The sequence below is a fragment of the Glycine max genome, chromosome 10, assembly GCF_000004515.6.
Source record: "Glycine max cultivar Williams 82 chromosome 10, Glycine_max_v4.0, whole genome shotgun sequence".
Taxonomy (NCBI): Eukaryota; Viridiplantae; Streptophyta; class Magnoliopsida; order Fabales; family Fabaceae; genus Glycine; species Glycine max.
Genome location: NC_038246.2, coordinates 49625681 through 49641910, shown reverse-complemented (window position 1 = coordinate 49641910; position 16230 = coordinate 49625681). Strand labels below are relative to the sequence as shown.

The 16230-nt window shown below is 29.5% G+C and overlaps 2 protein-coding genes across 3 annotated transcripts; one reads left to right on the top strand and one right to left on the bottom strand.

The window, feature by feature from the left end:
- Positions 1–6774: 6774 nt before the first annotated feature.
- LOC102661034 (endonuclease 2-like) lies at positions 6775–7159 on the top strand. The gene is made up of 2 exons (XM_006590163.1): positions 6775–6941; positions 7012–7159. Exons 1-2 carry the CDS (start codon positions 6775–6777, stop codon positions 7157–7159), a joined length of 315 nt encoding a protein of 104 aa, XP_006590226.1.
- A 240-nt stretch (positions 7160–7399) lies between these two features.
- On the bottom strand, positions 7400–14939 carry LOC100781294 (membrane-bound O-acyltransferase gup1). Of its 2 annotated transcripts, none has more exons than XM_003535676.5 (19): positions 14353–14939; positions 14220–14278; positions 13944–14122; positions 13790–13838; positions 13502–13605; positions 13351–13415; positions 12877–12947; positions 12253–12312; positions 11970–12083; positions 10329–10453; positions 10181–10232; positions 9934–9996; positions 9739–9848; positions 9566–9658; positions 9383–9464; positions 9212–9289; positions 7970–8045; positions 7839–7888; positions 7400–7740 (listed from the first exon to the last, which is right to left on the bottom strand). In XM_003535676.5, exons 1-19 carry the CDS (start codon positions 14468–14470, stop codon positions 7699–7701), a joined length of 1590 nt encoding a protein of 529 aa, XP_003535724.1. In that variant the 5' UTR covers positions 14471–14939; the 3' UTR covers positions 7400–7698. The 2 variants fall into 2 exon arrangements, with proteins under 2 accessions (XP_003535724.1, XP_006589685.1); XM_006589622.4 differs by having other exon boundaries at positions 13944–14112; positions 14353–14495.
- Between the last annotated feature and the right edge of the window lie 1291 nt (positions 14940–16230).

Genomic DNA, 16230 nt, shown 5'->3' with positions numbered 1-16230 from the left:
AAGTAGCGATGATAAGAGGAAAGGGAGGTGCGTTTTGGCGGAGGCGGAAGATGAAAGCGGTGAGGAGTAGGGTGAGAAAGAAAAGACCCCATTTGCAGAAGGAAGGAAGTGTAAGCAGCAGCAGCAACATATCTTTGGGTTTTGTTTGTCCAAAAATTATGGGAATTTAAAGGAGAGGAGTGTAGGTGGATATCTTCTAAGTTAAAACTTTTCTTGTACTTATTATATACCAGTAGTTTCTTCTTCTTCAAAGATATGAATTCCACGTTCCTTTGTATTTTTCTACTGCTATTTATCCACATTTATCTAGTGCGTTATTAATATTGCTCCCAACAGCTAAGTCTAACTGACCAACAATGTTGTGTTGTATAAACGGGTAATACTTGTACCAAACCAGAAAACGTGTAATACGCGCCCAAGTGTGTCTTTCACGCATATTTCGTTGTCGGGTTTGCACATGAAATTGTATTGTCTTCCCACGAGTTTTCTCAATATAAAACTAATAGCGTATTGATTGTTTAGCTTGTATTTGCTAAAATTAGTTTATAAAAACTAATTGAATATTTCTTAGTTAGTAAAAGCTTACTACAAGGTAGGAGTTCAAAAAAATGAAAAATTATAAAATTGTAAAAAAGTTAGTTTTGCTTGTATTTTAATATGTTTTTATGAGATTAAAATAATGAGCTAGTTAATAAATATAAAATTTTAAAAAATTTAGGAATTCATTTCAAGTAAATTAATGGAAAAAATTAATAGCTTAATTATAAGCTATATAAACTAATTCAAGTAACTTTTCTTTATTAATACTAGTTGAAATAACTAATGAAAATAAATTATCAACTACCATTAAAATAACTTCACATATCAAATAAGTTTATTTTGATAAAATCGACTCATAAACTAATTAAATAAGTTTATTTTGGTTTATGGATGAAAATTATATTGTATGTAACTTTTTTTTAAATCTAATCAAATATTATTACATCAAAAAGGTTTTTGCATCCCACGCAAATTAAATTAAGGATTGTTACACCAAGAAGCAAAAAGAATGCCACTAAACAAAGAAAAAGTATAAGCAATCCAAGACCATGACATCCTCAGTACAGAGGAAATATCAGGAACTTTATTCTGGAAAACAGTGGTATTCTGTTTTTTTTTCTTCGAAAAAAATATTGTACATAACTTAAATGAGAAAAAAAATTCACATATATTTACTGCTACTAAATAAACACTACTACTAATAAATAAATATTAATTAGTATATATTTATTATATAAAATAATATACACAAACCCAGATTTTCTCCACAAAGTTTGAGGCTTTCTAAGTAATTTTAAATGCATTAAAATAATAATATTCAACAATAAAAGATGCAATTAAAATATCATTTAATTATATTTCATGCATTATTTAAGTTAAAATAATTTTATGTTTATCATATAAAGTAATATACACAAACTCATATTTCCCTCCAAAAGTTTGAGATTATCTTAATAATTTTAAACCCACTAAAACAATTATATCGTTCAATAATAAAAGATATAATTAAAATATCATTTAATTATAATTTATGAACCATTTAATTAAAAATAAAATAATTTATAATGTCTTTATCTTTAAAAAAGTGAAACACACTAGCCCAAATTTCCCTCCAAAAGTTTGAGGTTATCTTAAGTAATTTTAAACACATTAAAGTAAGAATGTTTAATAATAAAAAAATACAATTAAAATATCATTTAATTATATTTCATGCACTGTTTAATTACAAATAAAATAATTTAAAATATTTGTATCTTTATTGTACAAAGTAGGTTTAACCACTGAGAGTTTGATTTTTTTCATCATTTTGAAAAAAAAATATTTTTTTTATTCTCTATATAATAAATTAATATTTTATGACGATTTTCAAATACAAATTTAAGTGGTTAAAAAAATTAATTTAAAAAAATTAAAAATCGTCATAAAGTATTAATTTATTATATTAGAAACTAAAAATATAATTTTTAAAATTTAGAAACTAAAAAATATTTTTAAATTTGAGGGATTAAAATAACACATACCTCAAAGTCACGAATAATAATATGCAATTAAAACATCATTTAATTATATTTTATGTATTATTTAATTACAATTAAAATAGTTTAAAATATGTTTATAATTATTATATAAAATAAGGTTAACCGTGGTTTTAATCCCTTAGCTTTTTCATATTTTAATTTTTAATTCCTAATAAAAAAATTAATTATTGTTAATCCTTAAACTTTTATTCAATTATTATTTTTAGTCATTGCTTTAAATATCACCGTCAAGTGATGGTGACATTATATTTATTAATATTTTATTATGTTTTGTGGGGATTATTTTTTGAGAGTTAAAAATTTTCAAAATATAATTGACTGACTTGTTTAAAATGTGTTAAATGATTTTTTATTACTAAAAAATACAAGAAAACAAATCAAAGATAAAATATTTGATTCAACCACAAATAATAAAAAATAAAAACTTGCTGCCCCACCTCTAATTTTTCCTGAAATAAAAAAATTGAAGATCCAGATTGACAAGCTTCTCGATGGCCAAGGTCACTAAGGAGACGATGGCGGAAACCCACAACACAACAGCCTCGGAACCACCAACGCCGGTGGTGGAGAATGACGCCGTCCGTTCTGGCCTCCGCAAAGAACGGCGATAGGCTCATCACCAAATCGCGAAGCGTCATGCGTCCGTAGATATGCAGAAAAGGAAAGATATAGAGGAGAATGTAGAGCGATTTGAAAGAAAAAAAATAATACTTTTTCGTATTGGAAATGAAGGGTCCAATTTCATCAAAGAAAAATTCCATGATTAAAAGGAGTAAGGAAACTGGCCCACGAACCTTTATTTGCACTGAATGTGATTTTGGATCCCTGAATGGGGGGTAATGGTAGACACTCACATCATGATATCTTTTGGCAATTTTCGGTTATATGTGATCGAATGGAATAATTTTTGTTAATTTCTTGTGCTGGATTTGATTTTGGAAGAAGATGAGTTTGATTTTTATTTTAGATAAATATTTTCTTCTGATTTTTAACTGTTTCGAAATTAATGATCACAAATACAATAAAATATTAATAAAAATAATGTACATCGTCACCTAAAGGTGATATTTGACAGCAAATCTAAAATATTAATGAAACAAAAGTTTGAAGATTAAAAATCAGATTTTTATTTAAAAACTAAAAATAACAAATTCATATTTAATCTTAATAAAATAATATACACAAATTCATATTTTCTCATAAAAGTTCGAGGTTATCTTAATAATTTTAAATGCATTAAAACAATAATTTTCAATTATAAAAGATACAATTAAACTATCATTTAATAATACGTGCACTATTTAATTACAATTAAAATATTTTAAAATACTATGGTCACAAAAAAAATAGTTTAAAATATATTATGATAATAATGTAATTAGAGATATCATATTAGTTACAAATTTCAACAAAAAAATATTAATTATAAATAAAATAGTTTAAAATATTTTTTGATATCTATATTTTGTTTGCTTATGATATCTGTAATTGTTGTTATGCCATATGTTGGAAAATTTAATTTCTATTTAAATACTTCTCTTTCAATTCTCTCAATCAGAGAAGAGAAGTGTATTCTTTACTACTTAACAAATATATATGTTGTTGGAAGACATTTTTAGTTATTTTTCATATTTTTTACAAATTTTTATTTGTATATGATTGAATGTATTTCTATTTTTTTTTCCTTCTTATCTATTTATTTCTATGTTGGATCCAAAATGAGGCAAAAAGTAACAAGAAATTCTTCAAATGGATTTATTTGGATTATTTTTAGTATTTTTCTAATTTGCATGTTTGCCCTTCTATCCTTTTCTTTGAAATTTTAGCTTTGTATATAGTATGAATATGATTGAGTGAATTCCTCTCTTTTTCTATTTCTTATACCATTTTTTTAACCAACTTCTTATACCTTTTATATACATTTGTTGTAATTTTTTTCAATCTTGAATTTGGATCATGCAAAATATATTAGGTTGCAAAGTCCTTTTTTATCCATATGCACATGTAGCTTTGTCCCTTCTCTTTTTATAATTTCTTTTACTGTTTTTTTACTGCTGATCTTTTTTTTATATGCTACTACATTAGTTTACATAAGTTGGTATGCTTAATTTTCTTATGTGTATCTAATATATATATATATATATATATATATATATATATAAAATGATTTGAGGTGGTTTTCTATACATTAATAAAAAGGAGATAAAGCTCACCTTTCTACCACTTCTAGCAGAAGTTACGTTTCATCATTTTTTTTTAATGATTTCATCATCTATTAATGCATATTTTGGGTGGTAGTCTGCAGGTAGGTATTCTTTTTTGAATACTTTTTTTTTTTTGTGGGTTCGTGTGATGAATAGCCGTTTTTTTTTTGCAAGTAAGTTGAATAATTCTACCAGATATTACTAATAAAGGCTATGGATTACAGGGATAATTTTCCTAGATATTAATGATAAAAAAATGATGTTAAATTGTTTTTTCCTACATCACAGATTATACGTATTTCTTAACCCTATGCGTAGAGATTAACTCTGCCCATGGTGCATGTGGCTGTTAAATTATTTATAATTACTGTTTTAAAATGCTTTCATTATAAAGAAAATAAGTGAACAAAATTAGAAATGAATATTAAATATTACATCTTATTATAATCTTTTTACACACACACTTACAATCACGTGTTCTTCTTTTTTTAACTAAAAATTTTAAATTATTATTTTCTTATCAAATGTTTTCTTATGCACATTTTGTTTATATTTTTTCATATTTGTTTTTATTTCATTTGTGTTGCTTTTCTAATTTGCTTTGTTATTGTCCCAATATTTTCATTTTTTTAACTTTTGTCTGTTCGATTTTTGGTTCATGTTTTTTTTTGTCATAATTATCTCTGTTTTTGCATTTTTATTGCTACTCTGTTTTCCTTTTTTGTTTTTATTTACCATTTTTGTCTGTTATTGTTCCAAAGATAACAATTTGGATAACAATAAGGATATCGATTTGGATAACAATTTTTTTTAGTGAAATTGGATAAAAAAATTTATAGTCAATTTATTTTATACGTAATGTTATAGTCAATTATTTAATAAAAAGTACTTTTTAATAACATTTTCTCTATGTGGAAGTAAAAGTTGATTATGTCAATAAAAGTTCAAATCACAAATTTATATATGTTTATATCAAATAGATTTACAAATCATGTTATAGCTGATTATTTATTAACATATATAACTGATTTTATTAATTAAAATTTAAATTACTATTTTATTTTCTAACATTACATCAAAGGCAAAAGTTAATTATCTCATCTTGAGGTAGGATGAAAGCAATAACAAAAAAGTGTAAAAGACTCAGACGAAAACATCATTTTTTTAAAAATATTATAATAATCCAAGAAAAATTTATTTCACGATTATTAATTAGATGAATTTGTTTTGGTTCAAGTATAAGTATGAAATAAAATGTTATGATGAATAAGAATGAAAAACTTAAACATCATATCAAAAGAAAAAACCTATAAACCAAAATCTTAAGATTTTAATTTTAAATTAAATTATGGTGCAATATTTACTTGTATAATATTAGTATTAAAAAATAGTATATCATAATGAAATATATAAGGGTAGATTAAAAATGATTTTAATTTTTTTTTGTTGATAGAAAATACCTTATATGTTTGTGTAATAATTTTAAAAGAAATCTTAAAAAAAAAAGAATTAAACGTTTTAGGAGTTTCTGTATTGTCTTAAAAAAAAAGTTTCTATGTTCATAAAGTTACCTTTTGGCAAAAGGTTTTTTGTTGAACAATTGGTTGAACTTTTGGGGAATAGACGGCTAATATGTTCAAAAGATCCCGAATACAATAAAAAAAACATTAATTGGTATGATTAGATCCTGATTCAATTATAAACCGAATTGACATGTTAGCCTTACAATCCAATTGGATTCTTTCCTTAGACTGTGCCCGGAAACTAAGGTAACTCTGAACTCCAAATCAAAATCTTTTTGAGATTATTTCTATTCTTGCTTTTACCACACACGTGATTACGCCAAAACTATGGTCAATATAAATGGTCCGAATGAAAAAAAATTATTTACCTGTAATTACTTAGTTCTTATAGTTTTTAAAATAATTAATAAGTGAATTTTTTTAATTTTGAAAGTCTAATAAGTAAATTTTTTAGTTTCTGAATTTTATATTTTAATTTTTAAAAGATCCTTACCGTTAAATTTTTTAATTCTGTTAATTAAAGAATTTAACGACATAAACCTTTTGGTAATTAAAATATAAACATTTATTAACTATATGAACTAAAAGAAATAAGTTTAAAAATTATAGAGATTAAATTAATAATTAAACCAATTATTTAAATTGTCTTAAAAGATAACTTTGGTCATTAGCCACTTTTTTGAATGAACAGAAATTATTTAAATATAATGTATAAAAAAATAATTATCTTATTTTATCAGTAAAAAAACAGAAGTAAAAATGACACCAAGTTTTACATTGGAATAAAATATCCGTGTTAGCTTTTCATTTCATTTGATTTGAACCGTAAAATCACACTCCAAAGTTGACGAAACGCATACAATGTTCACTTTATTCACACCGCAAATGACAAAACAAAACCACCTCTCTTTCACACACTTATAAATAAGTGCATAGTTGAGGATTTGCATAGTTTGGTGAAGGGGAAAGATGGAGTATTACAAAATCCAGGTAGTGGCCATAGTGTCTTTGATGCTTGTGCTTCCAAACACACAAGGGTGGGGAGAAGATGGCCATGCCATAATTAGTAGGATTGCTCAGGTCACCAATTACTTTCATTCTCTCTATGAAGTGTTGTGTTGTGCTTCCAAATTCATGTATGCATTATCATATCATATCACATTACTTAGTTTCCTCTTTCTATGAACTTGAACATTCTCGCCTCAGCGATTCAGCGGTGGATGCTGTGAAAAACCTGCTTCCAGAATATGCACAGAACGACTTAGGGAATGTGTGCTCATGGGCTGATCGTGTCAGGTTTTATTTGCACTGGTCTGGTCCATTGCACTTTGCTGATACACCTGGCAACCTTTGAACTTATCACTATGTCAGTAAGTAATTCCTCCTTTTTCATCTTCTGCTCCTAATATTTATTTGTATGTGTAAAAGTAATCTAACTCTGCTACATGTTGGTACAACCATTATATATTTCGTTCGGATCTTAATAAAGGTATAAAACCTTAAAAGATCATCAAAATGGGAGATAGTGACCGCAACTTAATAGTAACACTAAAGATCATCAAAATGGTCAAATAAAAAAAAGGCCAAAAGAATGTAGGGATAAAAGGGTTTTATAAAAGATTGGTGTAGAAAAAACCAAAAATCGATGTTATAAGGTGTCAAGTTCAACAGATTTACTTTTTCATTTTTCCGTGTATTCTGTGACATTAGATGATGTAGAAAATTCGAAGCCATGGTTCCCAATTTTATGTACAATAGCGCATCACTCATCAGGAAATCTGTCAAAAAACGAAAGGCACCCACAGACACCTCCAAGTCAAGCACATTGTTCTGTACTGGATTTGAAACTCCTAGCACTAAACATGAGTATGATAAAATATTATTTGTCCCAGTTCAGGGGGACCTTTGCTTTGCTTCATCTATGTGGAACATAATCTGCAAATATCCAGGCTGAAGATTATAAACAAAAAATGGATGGGAGGAAAAGAAAAAAAATTGAAGGATGAAAAATATAAATGCTGAACATTTCAAACCTTTGTTCCAACGTAAAATGTCATAAGCATGCCACCAAGGACAGGCAAACCTGTGTCATGGAATTTTCAAATGAAATTTTCACTTTATTCAAACTGCAATTAAATTAAAAGGCTAAGGATACTTGACATACCTTCCTTGTTAAGGAAAGAAGAAAGCAACCAGTTAATGCCACTTGGTCCAACCACAAATCCAACCAGATTAGCCACCTGTCAAGAAATGTCATGGTATTTTTAAATTAGATATGGACCATATTCTTGTTTTACAAAAAAATACAACAGATTCTACCAAAACAGAAGTAATAAACAATCAGGAAAGAAAAAAAGCCAAAAAGAATGGTTCGCTCAAGTCAATGTGTAAACTAAACCATTTACCGCTCTTTGAATCTTTTTTTAACGACTTTGTTAGATACTAGGACAAGTATCAGCGATTAGAACTGATTTAATAACAGTTGGCTGTGTTAGGAAACGCATTGAACAGACATTTCCCACTTTCCAAAGTTGAAAAGTAAAAGGAAGTGTGGCGTTGGATTTCAGGTACATTGAACTTAACTTCAATATGAACTCACATGTATCATCAGATAGTTAGAACAGTGGACAGTGAATATATAGGAGAGGAGAAGGAAATAACAGAGAGGTGTTTTAAACTTAGAGTCGGGATTGGGAGAGAGAGCCAGAACTCTCAAATCTCCTGGTACAGTGAGATTCAGTTTCTAACTATCTACTGGGTATACCTACATACATATATTTATACTCCGTCTCTGTCCCTGATTATAAAATCCTTTCAACTAATTCATGTCCCTTAAGAAAAGTAATTAATTTAGTTTATCACATTAGATCTGTCAATTATTTATTCTATCATTACAAAATTACTCTATTCTTATCTCTGTATCCACTTAATTGTTTTTCACTAATGTTTGAAAAGAGAATAATTAACTAAAGATATGTAGGGAAAAAATAATTCATGCATCTAGTCTAGAAATTAAAGAAGGTTCTTATAAAAAGGTCTTATAATTAGGAACGTTGGGAGTGTATATATATATATATATATATATATATATATATATATATATATATATATATATATATATATATATTTGTTGTAAGTGTAGCAGTTGTGATCAGATATAGATTTTGTCAGACTCAGGTTCAATTTGGCTGATGTGAAAAAAGTAAACTTGAGTGCAATTGGTTCACTTATATTTATGTGTAAAATTGAACATCAAACTTGTTGTATAAAAGGCCTCGCACTGGATCAATTGGTTCAACAGGATTACTTGTTGCATCATAAACTGACCCCTTAAAACATCATTCTTTTACTTTATCAGGTAAAAATGTGATATTCGTATGTTCTGTGAGAGCATTCAAGGACAAACCATGAGACAAGTAATTGTCACTGCACCAGCAACAGCACTGAGTTCACGAAATATGCATTCTCCAAAAGAACTCTGAGCCTAATAATCAAATTTACCTCCATGTTAGACAGCAAGCATAACAACTTTGGATCAATGAAAATTTAGAAGAGAAAAATTGTGGATATGCATTACCTGAAATGCTTTTGCTGCTGATTTTAAAACCAACTCAGGGATGAAGAATAAACACGTCAACCATGCCCATGAAAGAAGTTTCCTAAGGTCCATAAGAATAATCAAGCATAAAATATCTGATAAAAAACTCTGCAACTTTTACAGGTAGAATAGATTGAACTTGGACAATAAAGGGAAACATACCACTCTAAATCATGCCAGATTGCAACAAATGTGAAAACAACCCACACATTTAGTAGCTTTTTCTTAGATCCCCCAAGAGGAATGTATATATACCTGAATTTTGACACATCAAAATTTTAAGTCATTATCTGGGAAAACAAAGAGAAAAATCCAGGAAAAAGAACTTATTGCACCTCACAAGCCACTTGTTGAAGGAAGCATGCCAGTTTTTCCAAAAGCCTTCCAAGTTGTGACAATTATTAATACATTTTGGCATATTCTCTGGAGCCTCAATTCCGTTTATCTACAGCATATGATTCAAAGTAACGACTTTCTTCAAATATGTACTTGGACATTTATGCCATATGCTTAACGAGCAAGAAACATACCAGTGACCAGAAACGGAAAAAGCGCCAGATCAGTAAAAATTTTAGCCACATGAAGTTTAATACCTGAAACAAATAAATAGAAAAGAATGACAAGGCAGCATGCTGATATAATTGGGAAAATTTAGTTTTCATAATACAAGAACAACAACCACTAAGCCTTATCCCACGAGGTGTGGTTGGCTACATGATTAGTTGACGTCATAGGGTTCAGTAAAACCACTTAATTGATGAATATGTATTCTCTTACGCCATATCCAATGATGAACACGTCCATAGGAGATAAGTGCTTCCACAAATCACTAATTGATTAAGAAATTATTTCAGCTACCAAACAATAAAATTGGTTTAAAAATTAAATATAACAGGTGGTTCTTTCCTGAATACTAAGTTCTCACCTATTAGCAAAGGCATTATAGTAGAATAGATGTGTCATTAATTCCATAAGGAGAAGACTCAATACCCAGCGGAAACCATTGAGTGTCACATTTCTAACTGAATTAGTGTTTTGAGGAACATCTATCTGCAAAATATTAGAACCAGTATCATCAAGAAAAAAGAAACTCAAGCAACCATTAAAAAAACTTGAAAAAATCTGTGACATTAGAAACATTCAGGAATTTTCAAGAGGGAAACAAGAAATGATAGATTTCGTGTCTCAGAAATTTCCTATTTTTCATATTCCTTCAGTTGAAAAGATCCCTGGGACAACACAATGTCTACCATACCTTTGCCTACTATTATGGCTTTAGAAGAATATTTTTTCTGCAGAAGAATCATCCATAATGGACCTTTAGTGAAACAATGGCAAAATCAGTCTAAAGATGAAGCTACTTGGGAAGATGTTCTTCTCATTTAAGTAAGTAGTAGAAGTGGGGAACCTGAGCCTTTGACCTATTGAATAGTCATACAGGAGGCCAAAAGCTATTGATATAAGTTCCAAAGTCATGTTGAATGAGAAGATTGATAAATTGGCAAGAAAGACTATCAGCAAGAAGTTAATCTTTGAGGGAATGTTTAGTTAGATCATGGGTATCTGGAGGGGAGGATCATTCTGGAAGCATTGGTTCTAGCCTTGGTTGAATCAAAGTTAATCTTCTCAATTGCCGTTGCTCTTGGGAACATATAAGCAGAGATTATTATTTCCTACTGCTACTACTTGAAATTAATAATAAGATTACCCTTCTACTTAAATTTTTGTTGATTATGGTTTTCTCTCCCTATCTCCCCAGCCTCTAGGGACAGGGATACCCTCCAACTCATTGGCTCTCCTAACTAGGTCTTCAACAGTTGTTCTCAATATGTGCCTGAATCACCTAAGATGAGAAACTACTATTTTTTTCTATAATAAGTGCTACCCACACATTCTCTCTAATGTATATATTTTTAATCCTATCTTGGACCTGTTTGGATAAGCTCCTCCATAAGGACTTATAGGAGAAGAAAATATGAAAGAAAAATGAAATAAGTTTTTCCCATAAGCTAAAATATGTCTAAGTTTAAATCATTTAGCTTCTCCAAAAAGTTGATTTTAAGTTATACATAAGCTAATTTTAACTTATGGGAGACACTTATTCCATTATTCCTTTTTATTTTCTTCTCCTATAAGTGCTTATAGAAACTTCTCCAAACAGGGCCCTCATCTATTACATCTAATCTTCACTGTATTGAATTTATTCTCAGGCTGGCTTTTAACTATCCAAAACTCCATTCCATACAACATTAGAGGTATTGTAGTCGTATGGTAAAAGTTTTCCTTAAGCTTGAGTGGGACCTTTAGCTACAAATGATATTTGAGGAACTCCTCCATTTCATCCACCCCACTTGAATCCTATGGTAATATAACATCAAATTTCTAAACAATGATTACAAATGTGGTGGTTTCTTTTCAGTTTCGAACAAATAATATCTTGAATATACTTCTATTTTTTAAAATAACAAGATGAGGGTTTACTTCCTCAATAGAACTACTCAAAATGTAATGGAAGTCAATAATGAAGCTTAAACCATCAAAATCAAAATAACTTACAGTCACAAACCTGTGAGGCAAAGGCATTGAAGTTCAGTATTGGACCCGCAATATAAAGTGGTGCATATACCAAATAACAAAGGTATGTGATATATCCAAAGTTGTCATTATGTAGACTTCTCTCCTGGTAATGTAATTAAAATTATGAGGTGGAAAACATGTGTCCACATGCCCAATTGAAATCATAACTACTTAAAAACAAACATTAGGGAAAAAAACCCAGCATAAAACATAACTCGGCAACTATGATAAACTTCAACTTGTGCTTGAGTTTAACTAGCAGCTATGCTAACCTGTAAAACTTGATAGCAAGATTTTCCGGATTTACAAATATGACAATGCTGATAATGCTTCTGCAATAATCAAAGAATAAGACATTGAGAAAAATATTTATTAATCATATTGATACCCAAAATCAAAAAGCTACATAATTAGTCAACAGCTCGATGACAAAATGTGCACTAGATATTGATATTGCAAGCTAAAATATTTCAAGTAATGTAAAGCCCAGAAAATGCCAAAATTGACCATTATGAAACATGAAGACAGACACATAATAGGTTTTACCTAAATGAAATGAACTGAACAAGGCTTTCCCAGACTATAGTCAAATCTGTCGAAATATACAAAAACTACAGCCTAACTAAACTAGTATGGTCTTATGTACTAGTGAAGTGGAGGACAAAATTATTTAAATAGTAATCAAACATAATTTACATTCTACAAGACGCTAAAAAGATTTATGTCTTTGATGTAAAATCAAGAATAACTCTTCAGTAATAAAAATTTAAAAGTATTAGTCTACAGCATTATAATATAGTCATCCATGAAACCATATTAAATTAAGAGAGAAACTTTACAGTAGAATCTTATATTCAAAACAAAACAAGTACCATTATCAGAAACAAAAAACATACCTCCTGATCAAAATGAGAATTTTGATTACTCCAGTGAAAATCGAATCCAAAGCTTATCATGCGCAAAACAACTGTCACAAACATCTAAGCTTAAATATAAAGAAACATAGATTAAGTTATTGTTATTGCCACATTACATAACGGTATGCAAAATGAGAATACAAAGACATTCATATATAATTCATAAAATACAAAATAAAAATAGAATTTTAAATGTTTATATCACCGAATTTTAATATTCAGGCCCATAATTGTTCTGAATAATAAATCAGCATAACATGACAACAGTTACAAAGTGAGGAGTGATGAGTAGCATAATTTCATATTAATGCTGGTGATGGTTGAGGAACAGTTCACTAACATTAATCAGGGAAAAAAGAATAAGACAAAGCAATGTAAGAATCACATATAAATGGACTATTCTGACTTTCATTAGAGATACCATAGGAACTCAATTAAATAATGAAAAAATACCAAAGTTGAAACATATGTGCCACCTAAAGCTGCCCCGGTAATTGTCCAAAAATGCCCACTGTTGCCTGCAATGTAAATACATAATCTTAAGTGGAAATAGAATTACTCCTAGCATAAAATATAACAATACAACAAACCTTATGCATCTCACCCAAATATAGAGAATGAATATCCTTCATAAATCCGATTACAGAGAAGAAACAATATGTTGTAACTCCAAACTACAAGAGGAAAGTACTCCTTCTGTGCAAAGATCTGCTGAAACAGGATTAGTCTTACATGATAACTGCAGGAAAAGTTGTAAATAAGGTAATTAAATGCTACAATATAATGATTGACAAAAACATTATCTGTTTAGGAACAAATGGATTATATTTATTGAGACTTAAACATTAATGAAACAATGGTCAAGCATCAAAAGTTGTTCCATTACACGCACCTTAACAAGAAGAAAATTACCAGTAGCTATTGACAGGATAAATACAATGCTGCAAATGAAACAAACTCAAAGTTAGACTAGACTAATGAAGGTAAGGAATAACAGTAATGAAAGAAAGAAGAACGTCAAAATAAACAATGCATGCGTCCCGTACCATGCTCCATGAAGATATGATAAGTAGGCCAAAGAAAATAAAAGCCAGACAATGGACATTCCCTTCACTCTTAAATTGAAGGCCCTCATGAAATTGGCCAGCAGAGTGAAAATTGCAAAGACAAGAGTAAGAACAGGTATATTTCCTCGCAAATTCCTCCACTGAGCATCTGAAACATCCTTTTCACAAAACAGAACAGAATGTGCATTTGGATCAGCAGCAAGCACATCATGACCAATTCTACTGAAATACTTACAACAGACAAAATTATCATACATTGAGGTAATGAGCTATGAGCCATCCCGGGCGTAAACCGTGAAGCTGTTTGTAATAATCTGTGAAAAACAAGCTCGGCAATTAAGCAATTGGTAAGAGAAAAGACAATTACAGAGTGAAAAAAGATATATACCACGAGAGAGTTGAAGTGAACGGTTGATGATGATAACATAGAAAAGGATTGCATAAATTACAAGAAACCACAACTCTTTTCGCTTCCAGTGTCCAATCTTATTAACAGATGTAGCCATTTGCAATTTGTCCTCTAATTAGCACCTCAACACCACCAACAATTTTGTGTTTCCCTATTTTGGCAATTTTTATTTTATTTTCTTGCAGCAGCAGCAGCAGTGTCTTCAGCATAAGCCGTGTGAATTAGGCGGGAACTTCGAAATCGAGGTAGAGAACGGGATTTTTGGTGCCCAAGTCCTTGAGGCCACCGGCGATGAGAGCAGGTACCGATCTTTGCCGTGGTGCTTGGCCACGAGCCCACGACGGAGCTCCGTGAAGGGGTCTCCGAGTCCGAGTATTTGTGCAGTGCAAATCGATGGTCGACGAGGAAGGGATCAATAATATATGCTTCAAAATTCAAATCTCGTCGGGAATGAAGGACATTGTTACTGAGAAGAAAAGTAAAACCACGGATTTGGAAGTTGGAAGTGCGGTGAAGGAACCTATTCCCCATGACAGACAAAAAGGCTGGGTAGCCCAATTTTCTCTAAAATCGGCCCAATCAAATTAGCCAACTTTTGAATATCAAATCTTTCAAGAAAATAATAAACCAACTTTTTATTTGGTCAAAGAAAATAAACCTTTTAAATGTCAAAAAGTAATGAAAACAGAATAAAAAATAAATAAAGTTTCATTTTTTTTTACAAAATAATAAATAATACTAATTTTAAATGTTAACTTATACCGTGCGAGTTGCCAATATAAAATCTAACTTATATTATGGCGTTAGCACTTATATAAGTGTTTGGGAAAAATTTATGAAAACAGGAATTACATTTTGAGTTAAAAAATTATTTTTGAATAAAGAAATAAAATTATACATTTTAATATAATACTATTATCTATTCTTCAAACAAATAAAATACAAAAATAATATAAGAATTTTTATGTGTGTATGTGTGTAAATATTCAGTGTTCCTAAAAAACACAATATTCTTTAGTTCAGCCTAATAATAATTGTTGCTTATCTTGAAATAAGTAAGTTCGTACTAGTATTTTTTTTTTATAGAAAAAAAAATGATATAAGGTCTTATAAAGAGAAGGAAAGAAGCTGGGAATAGAAAAAATTGAAAAAGAGAGAACACTTAAGGTCCCAACTTATTTAATCGAGCAGAATGCCAAAGAAACACGCGTGTGCTGTGCCCACTGCCCACCACGCATGCTCTCTTGCAAGGCATTTTAATTATTTTATGTCGTATATATGCATATATCATGCTGGCCTTAATTAATGGAAAATGAAACATATGACCAAAATTTTGTTAATCCATCGCATGTCACATTAATTATCCCTAGGCTTTTAGAACGAAATAGGTAAGAGATAAAAAAGCATCTATCTATCTATCTCCACCTTGAAAGAACTTTCAAACCTTTATAGCACCTCCTCCATCCTTTGTGTGAAGTGACATTTTCATGTCCAGTACCCATATCATCTCTCCTTCAATCATTGACTGTTCACATTATTGTGAACTCAACTAACGATACTCACGTTTTTCATTTTACCATCATAAATACAAAAGCTTATGCATTCTCTTTTGAATATCTAACAACTCTATAATATAATGATACTGGGTTTAAGACTTCAAGCTTGAGTTTTATTATATCTATTTTTATATCATAAATTTGGATATTTATGTTAAAATACAACAATTATTTTTTCCTTTTTTTTATTTTTTTTGTACAATTCTCTTTTGCACAAATACTGTTCTAGTTTTATTTAAATTTGAAGCTAACAATCGTTAGCACTTAAAAATTTATGCTTTCCTTTTTAACCTTAGTTTAT